The sequence below is a fragment of the Indicator indicator genome, chromosome 28 (assembly GCF_027791375.1).
Source record: "Indicator indicator isolate 239-I01 chromosome 28, UM_Iind_1.1, whole genome shotgun sequence".
In the NCBI taxonomy this organism is placed as follows: Eukaryota; Metazoa; Chordata; class Aves; order Piciformes; family Indicatoridae; genus Indicator; species Indicator indicator.
The window spans coordinates 9893775-9917473 of NC_072037.1; the positions used below are offsets into that span (position 1 = coordinate 9893775).

The 23699-nt window shown below is 47.8% G+C and overlaps 3 protein-coding genes across 3 annotated transcripts; 1 reads left to right on the plus strand and 2 right to left on the minus strand.

The window, feature by feature from the left end:
• Positions 1-420: 420 nt before the first annotated feature.
• Positions 421-4594, minus strand: ENTR1 (endosome associated trafficking regulator 1). The gene is made up of 7 exons (XM_054393248.1): positions 4481-4594; positions 4107-4388; positions 3561-3634; positions 2665-2776; positions 1715-1777; positions 860-999; positions 421-514 (listed from the first exon to the last, which is right to left on the minus strand). The coding sequence occupies exons 1-7, from the start codon at positions 4592-4594 to the stop codon at positions 421-423; spliced, it is 879 nt and encodes a 292-aa protein (XP_054249223.1).
• A 288-nt stretch (positions 4595-4882) lies between these two features.
• PMPCA (peptidase, mitochondrial processing subunit alpha) lies at positions 4883-11355 on the plus strand. The gene is made up of 13 exons (XM_054393335.1): positions 4883-4935; positions 5063-5265; positions 5439-5518; positions 5798-5880; positions 6148-6242; positions 6386-6486; positions 6966-7229; positions 7552-7644; positions 7890-8008; positions 8487-8577; positions 8699-8761; positions 8985-9129; positions 9853-11355. Exons 1-13 carry the CDS (start codon positions 4883-4885, stop codon positions 10020-10022), a joined length of 1560 nt encoding a protein of 519 aa, XP_054249310.1. The 3' UTR covers positions 10023-11355.
• Positions 11356-12799: 1444 nt separating this feature from the next.
• Positions 12800-21138, minus strand: INPP5E (inositol polyphosphate-5-phosphatase E). Its single transcript, XM_054393472.1, has 10 exons — positions 20279-21138; positions 18659-18782; positions 17478-17575; positions 16281-16405; positions 16004-16123; positions 15527-15634; positions 14829-14990; positions 14128-14243; positions 13539-13675; positions 12800-12932 (listed from the first exon to the last, which is right to left on the minus strand). The coding sequence occupies exons 1-10, from the start codon at positions 21136-21138 to the stop codon at positions 12800-12802; spliced, it is 1983 nt and encodes a 660-aa protein (XP_054249447.1).
• Positions 21139-23699: the final 2561 nt, after the last annotated feature.

Here is a 23699-nt window from a genome sequence, read left to right on the forward strand (position 1 = left end):
CCTCCTCCCCAGGCCGAGCCCCACGAGGACACACCCCGCCCCATAAACACCTCAACCCTTTTTCTGTCCGCGACGAGAAGAGGAATGTGAGGAGGGCCCTAGCCAGAACCCTGGTGGAGTTCCAGGCAAAACTCGGGGTGCTTGGTGAGGTTTCCCAGCCAGAATGTGGGGCTCTCACGGGAACACGAGGTGTGAGGGGAGATGGGTGCGAGGTCCCAGGTGAGCAGAAGGGACATACTGTGATCGATTCGGGTTTTAGTGGCTCTTTGGCTGTGGCTGTGTAGTGGGGGGAGAGCAGAAGCCGATTCTGCAGCAGCACTGAAAGCTTCCCACGTCGTAAAGAGACTCAATATTAGAAACTAACTTTTTAGTAGTGGTTTCTGCATAAAAGCAAAGTTCTCCCTCTGAGACCATTTTGAGTCACTGTCCATCCTCTGACACTTCAGAAATTCTGTCTATTGATTTAAGGAGATCAGCGATGAGCTGCAGCGATTCTGCTCCAGAGACGAGCTGCCTGCAATGTGGGAGAGACAGCATTAGACTGAGGAGAGGATGAGGGAGGCCTTCATCATGAAGGTGTGGATGGTGTTTGCCCATGCAACATGATTTTTCAAGTTTATCTGAAGATTTCAAAGTGAAAAAGAGTCTTAGAGAAGTATAAGAGACTTGGAGCATCTAAGTACAATGGCTTTACCTTAAGGGTAAAACTAAGGCAGTACCTATTTATTTGGGGGAAACATGGATGAGCTGATCTGGCACACAGAAGACCCAAATTTCAATCCTAAAAAATCCAGTGGGGACATTCAGGTGTGAGCTCAGTGATTAGACAAGCATCTGGACACTCATCTTAAACACTCACTTAATGGAGGACTGGGAGTTCGTTATCACTGTGAGAAGGTTCTGGAGGGCCAGGTCTGCATTTCGTTTCACTGCAGCCAGACTCGCCGACTGGCCCAACCTCAGGGCCTCATTTTCTGTCTTGTAGTTCTTCAGCTGAACCTAGAGAGGGAAAAACAGAAACTTCATCTGAAAATAGCTGCACCACTCCAGTAGACAGAAAACAGTGAATGAATATATTTGTACACCAATTTATTAGGTAAAACAACTCATGACCAGATCCTATTACAAGCCTGCCTAGAGAGAAGCTCTTCGCAGCTCTGCAGAGCTGTCCTGGACAAAGACCTACAACTTAGAAGGCTTGACTTAAACTGAAAATGGATGCAGTGTTCTCATGACAGCCTGGCTGCCCTCAAGTCTGCTTGCTTCACAGAACCAATCCAGTGTTGGAGCAGGATGGAATGTGCAGATGGAAGCCTGACACCAACACTATCACCTAACACCCCAGAGGCTCTGCTGAGCTATCTGTAGTATCTCTCAAGCTTCTCCCTCTTCTCCATCAGGCACTTTCCTGCAGCTTAACACCTGTTTCCCCTGTTGAATCATTCCATTCACAGGTCCCCACTGCCAAACAGCATTTGAACACCACATGAAACTTCAGCAGCATTGTACATGAAGCACCACATGGTGCAGAGCTGAAGTTAACAGCCTGTATGGAGCTGAAATCTTCTAGTCTAAAACACCCTTCTGGAGCATTCACTAGGAAAGATGAGGTGTAGTTAAAATTCTCCAGTATCCTTTTTTGCAGGCTCCATTTCCAGATGTAGACTTTCAACCCTGGTACATTCAGCAAGGCCCTGAGGACACTGCTTCGTACCTGAAGGAGCGCGTTCTCCTGTTTCAGTTTTGCAGCACTGTTCTCTGCTTTAACAGCTCGTTTCTGCAATAGAGTAAAGATAAGTTACACCACAGCAGAGCTCAGGGCACAGCAGGCAGCTTGAGCTTCACAGGAACACCTCATTCCAGCACGTAACTTGAAGTGAAATGGGTGTTACACCACCTCGTCTTCTGAATGCTTTATAAGACAGTGTGTCGGTGTGAGCTGAAATTCCCCCCCCACCGACAATAACCAGGCTAGCCCAGTCTGGAAGCAAATGAAGGCTGTATTTACAAGCAGAGTCTAAAATCTACGATGAAATGCAATGAATATGTACAAATATACAAAATTCACAACATTCACAAATATATACAATCAACAGAAAAAGCACAACCGATCTCCCTTTGCTTCCCCCCAAGGGGACCCTCCCAAAGGGGCCTCTCTCTCTCCCAGGAGCTTCCCCCCAGACCTCCCTGGACAGAGAAGCAGAGTTTGTTAAGCAGAAAGTTGTTAACTTAGCTGCCAAGGTCAGTGTGTTATCTTCAGCCAGAAGAGAAGAAGAAACAGCAGCCAGACAGCCCAGCAACTGCCCCCACTGCCGAACGCAGAATGTGCAGAGTGCCTACTTTGTTTTGGGTAATAGTTCTTAAACATTTCTATCTATCCAATGGAAGTGTTTAGAACAATTGTTATTTTGCTTTCTTACACCCAATAGTGACTTATTTACATTCTTTCACTTTCTCTGTTCTGAACTTTGCAAGGAAAAATTAAAAAGACAGTTTCAAACCATCACAGACAGTGACAGTGCCCCAGTCATGTCTCATGAGCTATTTCCTCCTAGTTTTTCCTCACAAGGGTTAAGGAATCACTTCAGCTTCTCTCCCTTTCTGGGGGAAAGAAGGAAAAGGAACCACACAGCTCCCACTAGTATGGCAAACACCCACACTTACAGTCATGAGCTGCAGATTTTGTTCCACGTGCTGCACCATTGCTTCCAGATCCTGTGCTTCTTTCTCTTCTTTAATTTTGTTTTCCTCGAGTTTTTTTTGCAGCTTCTTCATTCTTAAGAACAAACAAACAAACAAATCAAGGGACATTGTCCAGTAAGCACTTGTAACAGGAAAAAAAAACCTAAAGAAAAATTAAGAAACTTTTTTTTGTGTGTGTGTTATAAGAAAAATTAAGTCTTCCCACAGAACTACACTTCCAGGCTGTGGCTCAGGGGATTTCTCTGTTCAACATCCATTACTATTAATGGGAACAATACAGCTGAAGGCAGAAGGGCCCGGCCCTACAGAAACCAGGGTTGTGTACAGTCAACCTAGAGAAGGGTAATTCTGAAACAAAGAGTTACCCCATCCCCATGGAAATACCAGTTTGTCTCACTGGGAGAAACAGCAGAGTGCAGAGGATTAGAGGATTCAGAGGGGAACTTAAGAAATTGCCAGTGTGGCTTCTAGAGCCTCAGTCTCCCCATATCAAATTGCTCACCAGCAATAATAAAAACTTTTTTTTTTTTTTACTTTAAAGAAGAGTGATTTAAATTATTTTCCTAATCTGAAGCTTTATGGAAATGCATCCTGTCAAGCCCTACCCTTTCCCTAACCACCTAAGCTGCACAAAGCATAAACCACACAAACACACTAAACAGATATCAGCTTGCTACTTACTTTCCAAGCCTTTTTCAAGAACAAAACCAAGTTTGTTAAAGCTTTGTAACAAACAGAACAGATTTCAACTACATTTTTTCTCTTCTTTAAAGCTGTTGATTCTTCCCAGTGAGCACCTCTTCCAAGACAACTCCTTGCTTATGTGGTTACTTTCCCCCATACCGTGGCTTACGCACTTGTCTGCTTGAGTTTCAGAGAAAATCTGAAGCTTATTGATCTTGCTTCTCAAACTGGCATTCTCTTCTTTTAGCTAAAAAATTAAAAATTCTCATTAAGTAACAAGAAAAAAATATTCAGCTTTAACTCGAGTGCTGTCTTGCACTACTATATTCATGCATACTTTCACACCGAGGTTTTTTCCCTCTTGTCTTCACTTACCCTGGTGGGGACAGAAACACGGCACCAAAGCGTCAGTACAGAGATGGTCTAATCAAATACTGTTAATTCTAAACTAATAAGACCTCAAGGGGCAAAAGTATGAGGAAGCCACCTGGATCATGCCAAAAGCAGTTGGACAGTTGAGGTGCTAGATCTGACTCATGCTGCAGAGCAGCTTTTCAAACCTACTTCTCTTTCTCAAGCTGTTCTAACAACCTTTCCTGACAGCACACTTTGCTATCAACCTGACGCAGGAGCTTGGAGACCGCCTGACAGCAGGCAGAGCCCGCAGGGCGTTAGTGCCCGCCCTGAGAAAGGTGCCGAGAGGTCGCCAAGATGCTCACCTCCTCGTAGCTGGGCTGCCGCCGGGAGTGAAAGCCCGGCCCTGGGGGAGCTCCAAGAAAGGCCACGGTCAGGTCCTCGCTGCCCCCCAGCCCCAAGCTCTCAGAGAAGAAGGAGCCGGCAGAGGGTGAGGCGGGACCTACAGCGGCGAGATGGGCCTGCTCCACGGCCAAGGGCTGGTAGCTCTCGCTCCACTCATCCTCTTCCTCGTCGTCTTCCGCCTCACCGGGAGGCACTGGATCCGGGAATAGGCTGGGGCCGAGGCTGGCGCCGGGCGGTGCAGCCTGCGGACGGGACGGGAGAGCAGAGCTGAGGTGTGCATGGGGCGGACGCTTCAGTGACGTGGGGCTCAGATGCGTCTCCACCTCGGCCCTACCTGGCAGGCGCCGACCACTTCCTCACCGCTGCGGGCCTTGCTGCGGACGAATTCGCGGAAGGAGAAGGGGTTGGGCTCGTCCGGGCTCGCAGCAGGCAGCTCTCCTGCCGCCATGACCGTCCGAATTTACACCCCCAGCACCACCGACAGCCGGACAGGTCCCGCTCTGAGGCAGGGTCCCGCCTGCCCTTACAACGGACCAGTGAGCGAGAGGCCACTACGGCCGCACCCAATCGCGGCTGCCTCCCAGTCCTGCCTTCCAAGTCCCGCCTCCCACTCCTGCCTTCCAGTCCCGCCTCCCAGTCCCGCCTCCCTTCCCAGGGGTCACCGCGGCCATGCAGTGGCTGCCGCCGCACACGTGATCCCGCGGGGGCGGTACTGAGGCTCCCGGGTAGCGGCAAGATGGCGGCCGCCATGGCGTGGCTGCGGAGGGGCGCCTGGGCCCCGGCTCGGCGGTGAGAGCTCCCTCTCCCACCGTGGGGGAAATTGGGCGGGGAGGGGATGCAGCGCCCCGTACCGATGGTGGGGCAGGTGCTGCCGGGGTGTCTGGCCTCGCTGATCGCCTCTCCCGCTGTCCTGCAGGTGCGGGCTGGCAGCCGGCCGGAGCTACAGCGGCGGCGGCGCTTACCCCAACGTGTCGCTGACCTGCCCGCTGCCAGGCGTGCCCAAGGCGGTTTTTGCGGCAGCGGAGGGCCGGGAGCAGTTCGAGACGCGGGTGACGGTGCTGGAGAATGGACTGCGTGTTGCCTCCCAGAACAAGTTCGGGCAGTTCTGCACCGTGGGCAGTGAGTATCCGTGCATGGCAAAGAGGGGTTCTGGAAGGGCACCGGTCCTAAGCTGGCCTGGCTAGGAATGTGGCGGTGACACTTCACCTCCCTGGGAGCCGGAGGCCTTCTCTGTGTGTAAGGACTGGAGTGCAGGTAAAAGACACGCTGATTTCTTGTCTTCTTAATGCTAGTTCTTATCAATTCGGGATCAAGACACGAAGCAAAATACCTCAGTGGCATCTCTCACTTCTTGGAAAAGCTGGCCTTCTCTGTGAGTATCCTACTTGGCACAGCAAGGCCCTGGGGGCTGTGTGAAACAGAAATTTGAGCAGTTAAGGAACCGAGAGCAGCTGAGCCACACTGTGATCTGATCTGTTTAAATAGATGGTGGTAGTGTTCCTAGTTAATTATTGTGACTTAAATTACATTTTGAAACTGTTGTGCTTTCATTTCTAACCTTTGTCAGTGTAAGCAAACCATTTATAGAATGTAGAACATGCTTGTTCTGGGCTACACCGAAAGATTACAAAAAGATTATCTTCTTTCTTAGTCCACAGCTCAGTTTGGCAGCAAAGATGAAATTCTCCTCACGTTAGAAAAGCATGGGGGCATTTGTGACTGCCAGGCATCGAGGTACAGTGCTCCTTCCCTTGCTGTTACCTGAGTGGTTTTAACATTGACAGATTTTGAGTTGATTTTTCTGGTGTTTGGCAGTAAAAGCCACTTTGTGCTTCTAAGGAAGACAAACCCATTTGTGGTGGCTGCTAAAAAAACTATCTGAAAGGGTTATAAAAGTTCTGTTTGCTTCCAGAACCATTTAGTAAGAGTCAAGAACTTTTGTATTTCCTGAATGATCACAGAAATGAGATCTCAGTGCAGATTCCTCTGCTTGTGCTGCAGGGACACCATCATGTATGCTGTATCTGCTGATGCCAAAGGCCTGGACACGGTGGTCAACTTGCTGGCTGATGTAGCACTGCAGCCCAGGTTATCAGGTCTGGTACATCAGCCTCTGCCTCAAAAATAGACTCCTGACACATCTTGCTATTAGATTTCAAAGTTCTTCAGTAGGCTGTGCTCATTGAGATGGGGTATTTTGTGTGGTGGTTGTCATCTCTTGCTTTCTCTGTCGCTACAGACGAGGAGATCGAGATGACTCGCACAGCTATTCGGTTTGAGCTGGAAGACTTGAATATGAGACCTGACCCAGAGCCTCTGCTCACAGAAATGATCCACGCGGTAAAACACAGAGTTCTACCTTGGGTGCATGCCCTCTATGACACATGCTGCCTTCTCTTCCTCAGTTCTTCCTCACCCTCAGGGTTTATATTCCACTGTTCTAAAACCAGATTTTTCTGTTATTCAATTAGATTCCAGTGGTGGGAGAGGGAATTTTGCTGTCTTGTTGTTTTGAAGTCCTACACACATGAAAGATTTTTAACTTCAACTGTCTAGAACTTACCTTTGTTGACAGCTGGAGAAACCTGGTCTGGTGGAAGGTGTCCCTCCCCATGGCAGAGTTGGGTTGGAACTAGATGGTGTTTAAGGTCCCTTCCAACCCAAACCATTCTGTGATTCTATGAACATGTTGAGTTAATTTCACACGTCTCATTCATGCTCACCCTTCCCTCTCTTACATGTCTCAAGCAGGCAGAGAAGGTTTAGATGGAGGAGGGTGAAGTAATATTTGTTACTTTAACATCTCCTTTTCTTTTTAGGCAGCCTACAGAGAGAACACAGTGGGGCTGAACAGGTTCTGCCCCGTGGAAAACACTGACAGGATCGATCGTGGAGTCCTGCATTCCTACCTGCGCAACTACTACACTCCGGACAGGATGGTGCTTGCTGGGGTGGGAATCGAGCACGAGCAGTTGGTGGAGTGTGCAAGGAAACATCTGCTTGGAGTGGAGCCAGTGTGGGGCAGTGGACAGACCAAGGACGTGGACAAATCTGTGGCTCAGTACACCGGAGGCATTGTCAAGGTAAAAGGGAGGGGGCTTTGTGCCTCTTTGTTGGTGCAGCAGGTTTGGGCTTTGGCTGCTTTCTTTATAGACTTTGCTTTTCTGTTCAGGAATATGAGCCCCAGCTGGCCATGTTGCTCTGGGCAACCTGATCTAGTTGAGGATGCCCCTCCTTACTGCAGAGGGAGTTAGACCAGATGACTTTTAGAGGTCCTTTACAACCCAGACCATTCTATGATTTTATGACAGTTGTTTGGGTGACAAGTTAATTATTGGGAATGCATCAAGCTGGATACAGTGGAGGTGAAAACTGGTCCTACTCATTTGTCTGCCCTTCCCACAGGTTGAAAAAGATATGTCAGATGTGAGTCTGGGCCCTACTCCCATCCCAGAGCTCACCCACATCATGATTGGGTTAGAAAGCTGCTCGTTTTTAGTAAGTATCAATCTAAAATGCTGTGTTTTGGGTCCCCTGTACTTGAAGAATCCCAGAGCATTGTATCTCAAATATTGGCACTGATGCTGCATGTACAGACAAGCAGCTTTTCACTGGCACTCTGATGAAGGTGCTGACCTTCACACTCTTCTTGTGCCATGTTTCGGATTCTTCTCCTTTTTTTACTCATCCCAGACCACTGAGTGTTCTGCTATTAACTGATTGGATTTTTTGTTGTAATTCAGGAGGAAGATTTCATTCCCTTTGCAGTATTAAACATGATGATGGGAGGTGGTGGCTCTTTTTCAGCTGGAGGGCCTGGCAAGGGCATGTTCACACGCCTCTATCTCAATGTGCTCAACAGGTTGGTTTGGCTTTCTATTTAAGGGATAGCAGAAAGTCGTCTTAAGAAGGTTCACATTGAAGCCTTCATCTTTTGATAGCAAGCAATGGCCCCAGGTTGTTGAAAGGTGTAAGATTCATCAGTGGGCATTTTGAGAGGGTAAAAGAGCAGGAATCCTGTGTTCCTCCACTAGCCCAACACATCCTTTAATCAGGGATATCTTTCCACCTTGAGGTAATCCATAAGACTAACAGAACGGGCAGTAGGTACCAGTGATACAGCTCCATATTGTTTTGGGTTTGGTCTCAAGAATGCAAGTGGAGGGAAGGAAGCAGATGGCACATACATAGGAATGGTCACAGGCAGGAATTGATGATTCTCATTGGCATTGCTTAGTGTCCTGGAGGTGTTCTTGGAGGGGACTTGCTGTCCGTGTTTGGTTAAATTTGACATTCAGTTCAGCTTTTACAATGTTTAAATACTCTTTGTGTACTCACAGGCACCACTGGATGTATAATGCAACCTCTTACCACCACAGTTATGAGGATACAGGTCTCCTGTGTATACATGCCAGTGCAGATCCAAAACAGGTACAGAGTCCTGCGTTCAGGCAGGAGTCCTTCAAGACTAATCACATCCCTTGTTACCAGACAGCAGTGGTAACAGAATAAGCATTGTTCTCATCTTCTTTCAATGACCTGTCTGTCCTAGGTTCGAGAGATGGTGGAAATCATCACCAGAGAATTCATTCTCATGGCAGGAGCAGTAGGAGAGGTCAGCAGCATAACCTGCAGAAGGTCTTTGAGCTGAAATATTGCATTGCACTGGCAATGAATTTTTGTAGATGAGTATGTTACGTGTTTCTGTAACAGAACACAGTCGTTTCAGCCACACCTTCACCAAGAGGAAGGTGTTTGCAGAATTCTTGGGTGGTATCTTGTGTTAGAGAGCAGCAGCCAGGCTTCTTTGAACATCTGTGTTTGCTGCTCATGTACAGGTAGAACTTGAGCGAGCGAAGACGCAGCTGAAGTCCATGCTCATGATGAACCTCGAGGCTCGGCCAGTGATCTTTGAAGATGTGGGAAGGCAAGTGTTGGCCACAAACACAAGGAAGCTACCTCATGAGCTCTGTGCTCTGATCAGTGAGTAGATGATGCTTTTCCTCCTTGCCTTGAACTGTAGGTACAATGGGGTGGGAGGAGCAACCTGCAACCTCTTCCTGTAACACAGATGAAGTACCTTAAATAGCCTGGGGCTGTTACAGAGAGATATTTCAAACTGCTAGTGCAGTGCTTTATTTTTTTGCCAGTAGGAAGAAGTATGATAAAGAAGGTCTAGAGTTAGTGATTGGTTTTCTGAGCATCTGGAGAACAGGTCTGGTGAGAAATGCTGAGGGAAGTGGGCTGTTTAGTCTGCAGAAAAGAAGGCTGAGGGGAGACCTCATTGCTCTTTACAGCTCCCTGAAAGGAGGTTGGAGCCAGGTATGGGCTGATCTCTTATTCCAAAGAACAAGTGATAGGACAAAAGGAAATGGCCTCAAGTTGCACCAGGGGAAGTTTAGGTTGGGCATTAGAAGAAACTTCACTGAAAGGGTTCTCAAACACTGGAACAGGCTGCCCAGGGAGGTGGTTGAAGCCCCATCTCCGGAGGTGTTTAAAAGCCACAGAGATGTGGTGCTGAGGAACATGGTTTAATAGCAGTCTTGGTAGAGTTAGAGCATGGTTGGACTCAATGATCTTAAATTTTTTTTTCCCAACCAAAACAATTCTGTGATTGTATGATAATAAAGCTTCTTCTTGCTGTTTCAAATGTAGTTGCTACAGCTCTGGTTTGTTGGTTTTGGTTTTTTTTTTTTGTCCCTGCAGGTCAGGTGAAACCTACTGATATCAAGAGGGTGGTCACTAAGATGCTTCACAAAAAACCAGCTGTGGCTGCCCTGGGTGACTTAACAGACCTGCCCAGCTACGAACACATCCAGGCAGCGCTTTCCAGCAAGGACGGGCGGCTGCCTCGGCTGTACCGGCTCTTCCGGTAGAGCAGCACATCCTGCACACCTTGGACAGACTTGGCTTCTTTTTTTAAGATGTTTTGGAGGTGATAATATTGCTACAAGCCCTTCCCCTCCCCACCTGTCTTTCCATACATCCTGTGCAAACGTGGAGCTATGCTACGGCTGAACAAAGCTGCTTCAGGACTCTGGACCGTGAAGAGGACTTAAAATGCCAACCTGGTTCTGGATGAGGACTTTGACCCTCTGAGTAGGTTACAAGGGAGGATGGGTGGATACAGCTTTCTCTTGGCACTGAGAAAGGACAGGGCCAGCCAAAACACCCACCATAAAACTGAAAGCATGTAGCTGAGGTCAGTCACTGCTGTGTGTTACCACTTCATCGTGTCAGCAGTAGGAGTGGAGCTGTCACACTGGAAGTCCTGGTGTGCGTCCATCCTGAGGAATGTGGTGGCCTCTTAAAATCTTGGCTTATATAGCTGAATTCAAAGGATATTTCTAGTTGTTACCAAGGTGAACAAAGACTTGCTCAAAGCACATGAAGAAAACACTAGTTATTATCCATGTGAAGCTAGGCAACAAGCTTCCTGCAGTCCAGGTCTTGTTACAAGCATCATGGATCTGTTTCATCAGTGTAATTTATCATCTGTAGCACTGTACTAGAAGTCACATGTCTGGAAATAGCCTCATAATTTAGCCAGAGCTCAGAGAAAAGTAAACCTATAGCATGACTTAAGATTCTGTGGACTTCATCTACTCTAGAATGGAAATGATCCTCTTCTTCAGGTTTTTCACTTGCAAGTGAACTATGCTAAAGAATAAAAGTTCATCTACTCCAGAACTTATAAACAAAGAAAGTTACTAAAGTAGTTGCTGCTGCTGTACCTTACATTCATCCACACTTTCTTTGTTGTCACTCAGATGAACTTAAGACCTTGAAAAAAGAAGATGGTCACACTTTGATGTTCCTCAGCTAGAAGTGAGGATCCACAAAATGACAACATGTAGAAATGTTATGATCTGGAAAGTGACTGACCCCATGTTACAGAAGGACACAAAGCAAAGTGCCATAGACAAGAAATGGAGACCCAAAAGAGGAACAAAAAATTTGATTTAAATAATCCCTTTACATATGGGCTTAAAAAATGTAGACATCTGCATTGCAGCCCTTGATGTGCAGTGTAAGAAGCAAGCAAACTGGGAGCAGAACTCTTGAGGCAGCTGTTACCTGCTTTACTCCACACCTTTCCTCATGCAATGAGGAGAAAATGCATTGCATTGCTTCTTATGGAACCCGTGGTCTGGAAGAGTCCTGTGCAGTTGTGTATGTTTGTAAGAAAATAAAAGAGACCTCTGAATGACTGGAACAAGTAGTAAGAGTTCTGAAATGCATCAGCTAACAGCTGAGTTTCTTGAACTGGCAGGTGAAATGTGCTTTGTTTCATGTAAGTGATCCCAAAGAACTCTATCCCACTTCCAGCTGAAGACAAATGGCTCAGGTCACCCCAACACTTAGCATGTACCACCCAAAGAACTCTCCAGTAACAGCTAGGTCTCATTTCAGGTATTGCATTAATTTATTTTTTTCTTTATTCCTTTAAAAAGAAAGGAAATCCAAATACCTGATGGCTACAGACAGGTCAGTGCCAGAAACATTTGTACCGCAGAACAGAAGCTCTGTCTTGGACAGGTTGCATAGTTAGCAGCACTTCCTCAGAGTTTGCACTGTGGTTTAGGTACTAAGGTGATTAAAGATCCAGCCAATCTGTGCCTATGAAGAGTTTTTAACTGTTTAGCTGTACTTGACATTTTCCCAGTGCCACACTGTGTAGTATGTTTAGCCTTAAGATGATACTACCTTAAAAACAGCACGGTACTCACAGTTGATTGAATTGGAAAAATAAACCCCAAAGGAATTTACTATCATCAGAGGTAATGGAACTGAGCTGATGTGCTGCAGTGTCTCTGCATACTTCCCTAGTACTCCCTTTGGTGAAGCATTACACAGTGGCTGTACTTGGGCCATTATTCCCAACTCCAATGTCCTGCTGCTGAAGGCAGGTGGTGGTTTACCACCCCTGGGGAGGGTGGGTGAGTTAAGGAAGGGATTGTTTCAAACAGTCTCAACAGCCAAATACATGGTGTGAGAGATTAACATTTACCCCCTTAGTAACAGAAGGCCTGTAAAATAATTCTTGAAAGGCAATGTTTCTACACTTCCAACGTACAGTAGTACTTTCACACACAGCTTGCTGTAGAGGACCAAAAAAAGCCCAACAGGGGAGCACCATCCTTGCACACAACTGCTGAAGTCCCCTAACTGGTCCCTCTTACACATTTTACACAGTATTGGAACACTTGGCTACAGGTAAGGAAGAAAAAAACTCAACCCCACAACATACATAAGCAAACCAAATCAAACAGATAGACAAAAACGTTCACCTTTCTGCAGGCTTTGCTCAGGTCCCTGATCATGCCAGTTCCAGAAGCTGTGTCCCCTGGGTGGAGTCATCTTAGAACCAAGAGACTGCATCTGATGGCTTCCAAAGATAGTATAGTTAAAAATAAATCCACTTAACATCTGTTGAGATGGATGTCCTAAATAAGGGACTCTGTTTTCTTCAGCAAAAGCACTTGAGCTACATGGATTAGCTTATGCAGATGAATCCAGGCTGAGGTTTAAGACATTCTTCACAAGCCACAGCAACTGCCAGAGGTTCTTAAGCAGACAATTCCCTGCAGAGTTTGCCATGGCCTGAAATCCTCTTTTGGGGGGCACCTCCAACACAAGCAGAGTTCTCAGCTCAGGAAATGCTACAGATGCTGCTGGATCTTTGGTCCTTTTGCTCTCGCCGTTTCTGAAGCTCCCTTGTAATCCGTCTCTTTATTCCAATTAAATAGAGTTCTCTGTCAAACTGCCCTGCAGCAAGTGGAATGCTACAATACAAACACAAGCAGTTAGAACAGGGCACAAAAACCTTCTTCTTTGCCCAGTATTTCCCAACTAGAGCCAGACACCTAGTTTTTAATTTCTTAATGCATTCAGATACTGTTGTGGGAGAAAATAGGCAAAACAAAGTTGCTCTTCACAGCAACAAGGGTTTTTTTAAGGAGGAGCTGGGGACCTGGCAGCAGGGATTTCAGGTATGAAGTGGACAGTTTAAGTTTTCTTACTGCTTTCACCGCTGAGATGAGGGAGAGAGGTTGTGAAGTCTCCTTCTCTGGAGGCTTTCAAAACATAACTGGATGTGGCTTGCCCTAGGTGATCCTGCTTTGGCAGGGAGGTGTTGGACTTCATCTCTAGAGGTCCCTTACAACCCCTAACATTCTCTGATTCTGTGATCTCTAGAGATCCCTTCCAAACTCTAACATTCTATGATATTTTAGAGAGCATATATTGGGTAAAAACCGAACAGGCTGCAGAGAGCTACACAGGATAAACTAATTCAGAGACTGCCCTGAGAGGACAAACCCCAAGCAGGGGCATAGCCTCAGGATGACAGGAGCACGCGCAATCATAGAGTGAGACAAGCAGGTACTAACTTGTCTCTGCCAGGCCTCACTTTGACACGGAAGAGGGCGAACACAGGCCGGTGGTCGGAGGTTTTGATGACAGGACACGAGGAGTACCTGACAGCCTGGATGTCATCTTTGTACCGACTGCGGTACACAACTCGATCCTGGGGGGCAGAAAGACAGGGACACTGGTGGAACTCCCTTTGCACACCCACCCTGGAAAGAAGCACTGGTTCACAAGAGACAAATCTATTCATTTCTCACACTCCAGTCAGCAGAATTCAGCGTCTAGGACATGATGAATGTGAGTCTGATGCCATAGTGGTTCTGTGCCCACCTCTGTGCACAGGGTAGAATGCACTGCCCAGGATGTAATGCAAGCAAAATGAGATTAACAGCCCGTGCCAAACTCTTCCTGTGCTCACAGATCCAGCAATCCTTTCTTCCAAACCAGTTCAACACACCCATTGCCTTTAAGCAACCAATCTCAGCACGACTCTATCTCACACAGACCAGCTCTGGAAGGCAGCTTTTTCTCAGAAGTGAGGACACCTTGTGGAGGCAGCTGTCAGGCTGAGCAGCCTTTAGGAGCACCCTGCTCTATAGCATCCCTTACCGTGTAGGAAGGAGTCCTTTGTTTGGAAGTGGTGTCATAGCTGTCCTTTCCTATGTCAAACTTGTATGAAGGACGGAAATGAATGTCAGCCTCTTGGAATCCTTTGAAAATAGAGCCTGCAAGGGGAGGGGAAAACAGCATGAAAAAAAAATCCCTCCTTTCTAAGAACCAAGCATACCTTCTGCTTTTATTCATCACTGTTTAACTAATGCTGGCTAGAAACAACAGCCATGTACATACATGACTAGAAAAACCTGGGCTTGGGCTCCAGAAAGGAAGGAAGCTCAAGTTCTTACACAGTCAGGATAAAATTAGTCAGTGGCTGTTTAATTATTGGCTACTAAAACAAAGAACACTTGGTGCATGCACATCTTATCCAACTGAAGCTCATGATGGTCTGCAAATGCTAGTTACATATAAATGCCCAAGACACTGTGAAGGAAATGCTGCCCAGTTTATAGAGGAGTCAGATGAAAAAGCAGGAAATTACTTGGGAGCTTACACTAACTATAGCAAAATGCTACAGCAAAATGTCCCTTGTAGAGACTCCCACTGTACTTGACAATTGCTGACTTCCCTTTTTTAGAGAACTTAAGAGAAAGCAGGAAAGGTCTCCAGGAAATAGGGATTTGGCTGCGATGATTTCTGTGTGTAGAGATCTTTGTTCTTGGTGGCTAAGGTGAAAAGTAGCTGTCCCTCACCTCTGCTCATTTCACTAGTGAGTTGGTCATAGGCCAGGAGCCTGGACACATCTGTTCCTGGGTTCTGGTTCAAGATGGAATCCACAGTCTCCCGATCCTTATTGAGTCGGAAGTTGAAGTCACCAAACCAGAACACTTCATCAAACCGAGTTGTGACATCATCTGCAAATTGAAACCAGAAGTGTCAGCGTAAAGGTGAACAACCTGAAAAGTTCTCAAAGCAAAAAAGGGATCTCAGCCTTCTCTTCCTTGAATCTCCTTTTGAGGAACATGAAAGTTTATGTTGCAGCTACATGCTTATTAAAATGAAACTCACTTAATTCTTTCCAGGTAAGAGCTGTATGATGCATAGCTTGCTGAAAGTGCTGCTAGGTATGTGCAAGGAACAGGCATCAATTCTTTCCTTTTTACTACCAGGAGATACTATACTTCATAGAATCCTAGAATGGCTTAGTTTGGAAGGGACCTCAAAGATCATCTACTCTCTACTAGACTTGGCTGCTCAAGGCCTCATCCAACCTGGCCTTGAACATCCCAGGGAAAGGGCATCCACAACCTCCCTGGGCAACCTATTCCTGATACTGTAGAACTTCCTAAGATCCAGTCTAACCCTACTTCCCCTCAGCTTCAAACCATGCCCTCTTGTCCTATTGCTAGGCACCCTATGGGCTCCCACACAAGCATGGTTTCACACTTACTGGAACTGGACCGATAAGGGTTTGTGTCTGGAACGTTCTTGGGGAGTGTAAGGGCTTGAATGGTTTTATTGTAGTCCAGTTTCCTCTCATTCACCTTACTGTCCCCAGCTGAAAGACAGAAATCCCATCACTGCCAATGATGCATCATTTTCATTCCGTTACCACTTCTGGTTAGCACAGGACATCAGACATTTTCCACATGTAAAATGTAACACTCTGACCCAGGAAGCAAACTGAAAAAGACTGGCAGGAAGTATGGCAAAGGAGATCCAACTGTGCAGAGTTCATTTCTGTTTTCTAAACACAGCTCTTTTGCAAGTTTGCTATAAAAAAAATAATTCTCCCTTATTGTTCTCAGCTCAGCAAGTCCTGAGCTTTGACTTCAGTCTGTTCTGCTCCTCTGCAGCTTGTTTTTTATCTTTGTTAAGCAACCCCCCTCCTCCTCCCTCAATCAGGACAAGGTTGTAAATGTCTCACATGTAAAGTGGGAGGTGATGAAGAGAAAGGAGGTCCCAAAAAACGTGAAGCAGATTCCCAGAGCTCCTTTGGTTTTGATCTGGGATACAATCCGAGTTGTCACCGTGGCATACTCCACTTCTGGAAGGAGAGAAAGAAGCTGCTTTTACCCCAAAGCGTTCAGAGACAGCAAGCAGGGAAGTCAGGCAAAGGGCAGCCCTGGAGAACAGGACAAGACACCCAATAGCAGCAGCCCCTTCACACCTCCCCACTCTCCAGCTCTCACTGGACCACACACCTGAGCAGAACCAGATCAGGTCCCTGCGGATGAAGACTGACATGTACAGCACCCCATGCGCAGCGGAGTAGAGCATGACGTAGTGGGGGCCCAGCGTCTCTTGCAGGCGGATCTCCCACTCCCTTCTGCAGGGAAGAACAACAGCTGGATCACAAGGACAGCACAAGGGACAACAACCAGGAGAGGAAATCAGTGTGGTGAAAAGAGTGATCTCTCTGATAAAGAAAATCAACCTCCAGTGCCACAGCAATGCTGCAGTGGAGGCTGGTCAGTTTGATGTGCAGCTCCACGTGTGCCGTGCAGCCAGCTCTGCGTGGTGGTGAGACAGTGTGACTGCAAATCTGAGAGGCCCCCTGGGAAAACACCCTAAAAAAGCAGTGGAGGCCACAAAAATTATCTGAGGGCTGGAATCCCTCTGCTGTGAGGACAGACTGAGAAAGCTGGGGTTGTTCAGCCTGGGGAAGAGAAGGCTCCAGGGTGACCTTCTGGTGGTCTTTCAGTACTTAAAGGGGCTGATCAGAACACTGGGGACAGACTTTTTAGCAGGGCCTGTTGTGACAGGACAAGGAGTGATGGTTTGAATCTAAAAGAGGGAGATTCAGACTAGAGAGAAGGAAGAAATTTTTGATGCTGAGGGTGGTGAAACACTGGCCCAGGTTTCTCAGAGGGGTGTCCTATCCCTGAAACCATTCCAGGCCAGGTTGTCTGGGCCTCTGAACCACCTGCTCTATCTGCAGATGTCCCTGCTGACTGCAGAGGGGTTGGACTAGATGCCCTTTAAAGGTCTGTTCCAACCTAAACCAGTCTGTGATTCAATGAGGCTTTAAGCTGCTCCTCTGGGGTTGGCCAATCTCGGACAGACTTGAAATTTGCAGCAATGCACCACTGATGAGCACGAGGCTACTATGGCTCACAGCCAGCCCAGGAGACAGCTCACAGGCAGCTCACAGAAATCAGGCCAGAGTTTTGCTATTAGCTGCCTGGACAACAGGACCAAGTTCTCTATTTACAGACTTTTGTGACATTTTCCTCTAAAAACCATCTCCCACACATGCTCATGCAATGGAATTGAACCTTATGAAATGAGCTGCTTATGGAAAACATTAAGAACGTGATGGAGACTATTTCCAGACTAATTAAACCCAAAGTAATTAGTTAACAATAAAAGAGGATGGTTCATTACATTGTTTTTGCTACCTGTCTGGACAGCCTTCTTGAACCCCAATGACATACATGTCCTGGGCATAGTCAGGATCTGTTGGTAATAAGAAGTCATCCAGGTTTACTGGAAGTTCCTGTTATTAAAAAAAAAAAAAAAAAAACAAAAAAGGCAAACCACAATATTAGTTATGTAAAAATGTACTAGAAAAGACCAAGAAAAGTCCAGGTTAAGCTACCAATTCCATAGCACATGCAAACAATTCAGGCTTCAAACAGCAGGCTAAATGATAGCACTAAAACTTTTCCTTCCCAGAGGCAGACTTTGACTGCTGTGGCTCCAGCAGTAACCAAGATTCCACAACTCAGCACTGTGATGTTTGTAATTCTCTGTGACTTTTACCAAGCTCATAGACTATTCACTGAACACCCCAAGGGTTGCTTGTGTTCCTCCAAGCACAGCTTCTAAATCACCTGGTGGAATGAATCTGGAATCCCCAGGCTGTGTAAAGACATAGGCAGGAGGCTGTGTTCCTTATCAGAGGCATAAACACTAAATTGTCAGCTACCTTCTTATGAAAAGAAGACCTTATTGTGGCCTTCCAGGTATCTTAAGGGGACCTACAAGAAAACTGGTGAGGGACTTTTTAGGATGTCAGGTAGTGATAGGAGGAAATGGAACAAAACTAGAAGTGAGTAGATTCAGATTGGATGTTAGGAAAAAGTTCTTCCCCATGAGGGTGGTGAGACACTGGCACAGGTTGCTCAGGGAGGTGGTGGAAGCCTCATCCCTGGAGGTTTTTAAGGCCAGTCTGGATGTGGCTCTGAGCAACCTGCTGTAGTGTGAGGTGTCCCTGCCCATGGCAGAGTGGTAGGATCTGGATGATCTTTGAGGTCTCTTCTAACCCTAACAATTCTGTGATTCTGTGACTTTTAAGTGCAACAGAGCATAAAGGAGATGCCACAAAAAGCCAGAATGGCACAAGCAAGCTCACTGCTTTCATACCTAATGTCTGAGGAACCCCATTCCAATGAGTCACTAAGGTGAACAAGCAAGAGAGAGGGCCTTGTAAAGAACTTGAGTTGATGAAGAACAACCATAAACAAACTCACACAAACAGAGCATAGCAGAAGAAGCAGCACATCACACCAGTCCTTGCAGTAAAGCTGGGGGAACTTTACCACTGGCAAAAGACCTGGGGAGACTTCTGTGCACATACCTTCTGACCTTGCATGTTCCAGGTGGCCACAAAAATTCCAATATTCCGATCAGGGAAATATCTGCTAAGTTCTTCTGCTCCCAGTAAGGCACCACTTGCCAGAAGGCTGCCTTCCAAATAGCTTCTGTGAACAGAAGAGCAGTAAAAGAGCATCTAAGGAAAGGGAATAACAGTTGGAATGGTGATTTGTAACACTTGAGTTAGTCAGGAACATACTTTTAGCTCAAGAAAATGGCATTTAGCATTTATGTGCTAAATGTATATCCCGTGTGACCTTCTCTAGGTGATCCTGCTCTGGCAGGAGGGCTACACTAGATGATCTCTCAAGGTCCCTCCCAACCCCTGACATTCTGGGATTCTGTAATACGTTTCTCTGCTTGCCTTAACCTTCTGCCTCTCCAGACAACACACTGTTTATAAAACCAAGGGGGACTGGCAAAAGGGCTCCAAGTTGAATAAGCATTTTTAATCTTGCTTAAGCTCTGCAAAGAATGATGACAGTGTGATGCCAGGGGACACTCTGTAACACACTGCTTTACCCAGAGAACTCCAGTAGCTCTGCAGAAGGAAGTGAAAAATGCCTCATGGCAAACAAGTAACAATCCACTCTCGGGGCTGTCTTACCAGGCAGTAACTTTAATTTATCTCAGAATTATTTCCCCTGTACAACTCTCACCTTTCGGATCAAGATCAGATTTAGCCCTCAAGGTCTTGCAGGCTGTTGTGTGTCTGAAATGTACAGCCTTTAGCTGAGTACTCGGTGTGCTTTGCCTTTTAACCTGCTTCCTGACCTGCAGGATTATCAATAATAATTGTTGCAGTGCCTGTGCCTCAGTTCCCTCTAATCAGTCATCTAAAAAAACTACAAACAATGACAAATGAACAACCAGAGCAGGAGGTCAGGGCCACACTGGAGAAACTGCTGAGATCTGAGTGGAATCACACTCTTCCTCAAAAGGTTCCTTGAAAAGCTAGGGCAGAAGACCTCCTGTGGGAGACTGAAGCAATTCATAGAACATCATTTCATCCTGCCAGAAGCCAAACAAGAAATTTGTCCCCATGTGGGTGGTGAGGCACTGGAACATGCTGCCTAGAGAAGTTGTGGAGGCTCCAAGCCTGGAAGTGTTCAAAGCCAGGTTGGATGGGGCCTGGTCTAGCAGGAGGTGTCCCTGCCCATGGCAGAGGAGTTGGAACTAAATTATCTTTAAGGCCCCTTCTGACCCAAACCATTCTATGATCCTATGACTCCTGACACTAAACATTTCAATTTAAGCCCAGTACATTGTTAGATATAAAAAATAAGAGCCTTCCCAACACTTAACATGTACAGCTAGCACTTCTTCATTTTCACAGCAGATTACGTAAATATTATGAGCAAGCTGACAGAAAATCAAACTTGCATTTATGAAAACCAATGCCTAGCTGAAAGGAGCAAATAGAGAGCATCTGCACTAACCTTCTCCATCTTCACAGTTTCCAGTCTCCACAGAGGTTAAACAACACAGACCAACTCCTGTGCTTTACTGACAGCTCCCACCCTCAGCCCAGCAGGATCCTGCAGAGCAGCTGGCTCCCTGCTAACACACCCCAGACTTTGCCACAGGAAGGTGAGGGACCTACCTGCTTCTGACATCCTTGGAGCGAATGGGAGTGAGGAGGCTAAACGTAGATTTCATGGAGTCTGTGGAGCAGCTGTCACAGACCATGCCATTGCCATGTAGCCTGGTGTCGCTCAAGCTGCTGCTCACCCTCCCAAACTTGTGCTGAGAATAATGTTGGTAATCCACACAATCTGAGTCAATCCTATTAGCTGTCCTCAGCGTGTGAGAGGCCACATTGAGCTCCAGGGGTGGCAGAGGTCGAGCTGGCAGTATTTGGGCCAGCCGGGGCTTGCCGCCTGCGAATGCCTTCCCCCGCAGAAGGCCACCAAAGGCACTGGAGATCTCAGAAGCTCGTTTCCCCAGCTCGGAGCTGCCTCCTCCTCTGCTCTTGCCCACAGGACTGGCTTCTGAGGCATCCGCTGAACCACTGTGCAAGGAATTCTGCTGGCAGCACTGATGCCAGGGGCTCGCCCTGCCCCTGACGGGAGGGCTGAGGGATGCTTCCTGCAGAGAGCCATTTGAGGAACTTGTCTCATTGGGATCAGTCAGGCTTTCCTGGCTGGTCCTGAAGCGCCTCCACCTCCTCCAGCTTTTCTCATCCAAAGACGCAGCGCGCTCTAGCCGGGGCTTCCGAGGAGGCCGTGGAGTGATGGATTTAATTTTCATATTAGCTTTGAGTTCACCTGGTAGAAGCTTTAAGGCTTCATTTAAAGATGTGCCTACCCTTGTAGGATCTTCAAAGGTAAGCAGCCCATTGCCCCCAGCCTCCTTAACTGCTTTACCAGCTTTCTTAGCATGCAAGTCCTGCACTGCTCCACCCTCCATGCTCCGAGTAACATGTGCCCCTGAGTGCAGTGGAAATCCATTTGGAGTAGTCATTCTCCTCTGGGTACCAGCTATGGACACTGCTTCACAGAAGTTACTCACAGCATAGCTTCCTTCCTTTGCTTACCCTGTAGGTTCACAGGGTTTTAACCAAGCCAGAAGGACATGGAAATTGAAGACAGCTCAGTCTTTGGTTGAAGATGAAGAGCAGGTGTATGTGTGGGCAGATGCATTGTCTGCAGACTTCTGAGAGGTAGGATCCCTGGATTTCCCCAAGAGAAACACGTTGAAAGTTATTGAGCTGCAAACTCTGCTCCTTATTCACAAAGCAAGCTCCTCACAGGACCTCCCTCTAACACAAATCAAACCTTAATGTGACCTTGTTAGAAAACCAACATTGTTCTCCTTTTTTTTTTTTTTTCCAAGAGCAGAGCTGTGACTTGACTTCCTTGCTGCTATCAGCATCATGGCTGTGTACAGACCTCTTGAGAACAAGGTTGTGCATACTGTCAGCATAAAAGGAGATTAAAACTGCACATAAATCACAGCTTGTTCTCCTTGCTGTGCACTGACTCACAGCCTCCAGCCTGATCACAGCACTCAGCACCAGAGGCCAGGAAATTTCCAGTGGTCTCAGCTTCTTCCCCGATCCCATAGCAAGGTGATTGCTGCTACCTTTTCCTGCTCAACACCAACCTCTGGCCACTGCTGCTGAAACTGAGGGAACATCTGAGGACTAGTTTTAGGGATACAGAAACTGGCTTCATAGCAAACTCCATCCTGGAGGGGAAGCATCTCATTACGCTGCAGTTACTGCAAACCAAACTTCCCACACTGTGCATTTTCATACTGGAAACACCAAGTCCCGTTAAAGCACAGTGGAACGCTGATTTGGTACCCGAGGGGAAGCCGCCCGTGTTCTGACCGGACAGGAAGGATGGCTTCCACAGCCCTTTATACCTCCGTGTCCCACCGGACAGGGATGGCTCCCGCAGCCCCTCACACCTCCGTGTCCCACCGGACAGGGATGGCTCCCGCAGCCCCTCACACCTCCGTGTCACACCGGACAGGAATGGCTCCCGCAGCCCCTCACACCTCCGTGTCACACCGGACAGGGATGGCTCCCGCAGCCCCTCACACCTCCGTGTCACACCGGACAGGGATGGATCCCGCAGCCCCTCACACCTCCGTGTCACACCGGACAGGGATGGCTCCCGCAGCCCCCCACACCTCCGTGTCCCACCGGACAGGGATGGCTCCCGCAGCCCCTCGCACCTCCGTGTCACACCGGCCCGCTCCGCCACCACGACCCTAAGAGCGGCCGCACCAGCTCCAGGCGAGGAGCGGAGGGCCGGGACCCGTCACGCCATCGGCCACCGACACGGGCAGGCCCCGCAGCCGCCCGCCACGCTCAGCACTGACCTCCCGGCCCGCGGGGCTCGCTGCCGCCCGGCGAACGCTGGCTCTGGTGCGGCGGCCGCGGTAGCGCTTCACCCGCTGCTGCGGGCGGGACCCCACCAGCTCCAGCCACCTTTGTCCCCACAGGACCTCCTCGGAAGCAGGCCCGGCAGCCGTCCCGACCCAGGCCGGCGCGGCAGGCGGTAGAGGCCGCCTCAGTCCCGGCCCCAGCTCCAGACCCGGCCGGCCCCGCTGTGCGCCCGTGGCAACGGCGGCCGACATACGCTGGGCCCACCCTGCAGACGGCGTCAGCGGCCCCTGGCGGCTGGAGGACCGCATCCGTCACGATCCATTGATGGTTACGGCGGCGCCTAAACAATCGGTGTTGAAACATTTCACCCTTCGAAGTGCTTATGTTAAGTGTACAGCTTAAATGTTGAGCATTCCACTGAAGATATACAGCATGGAGATCATAATATCATGAAGAAATTGAGAGCATCCCTGCAGAAAAAGCCTTGGGGGTGGTGGTGGACAAGAAGCTGGACATGAGCCAGCAATGTGCACTTACAGCCCAGAAGGCAATCACATCCCGGGCTGCATCAAAAACAAGGGGGGCCAGCACGTCGAGAGGCAATTCTGCCCCTGTGTCTCAGCTTGAAACGGGAGCAGGGTAGATTTCAGTTGGACATAAAGAAGTTACTATCAATCAGAGTGGTAAAATACTGGGGCTGTTGAGCCTGGATAATAGCAAGCTGAGAGTGGAATCTTCTCAAAGCTCAGCAAGAGCTAAAGGGTGGCAGGCAAGAGGATGGGGCCACACTCTTCTCACATATGCCCAGTGACAGGACAAGAGGCAACAACAATAAACTAGAAAATAGATTTAACTTAAAAAGTGCTTTGCTGTGAGGGTGGAGGAGTGCACTCAAGAGATGTTGTGGAGTCTCCTTTTCTACAGACTTTCAAAACCCACCTGGACTGCATGATCCTGGTCAACCTGCTTTAGCAGAGGAGTTGGATTAGATTATCTCCAGAGGTCCCTTCCAATATCATGCCAGTTCCAGAACAGAACACCTCTGGTCAGAGCCATCACTCTCCACCTCCCTTCCTTTAAATGGATGATTTCCAAAAGCAGGTAAGTTCCTTCAACCCACCTCACTAAAGCAATAACCACAAGAAGTATTAAAATGTGAAAGTGCTCCAGAGCGCAAAATATTTTA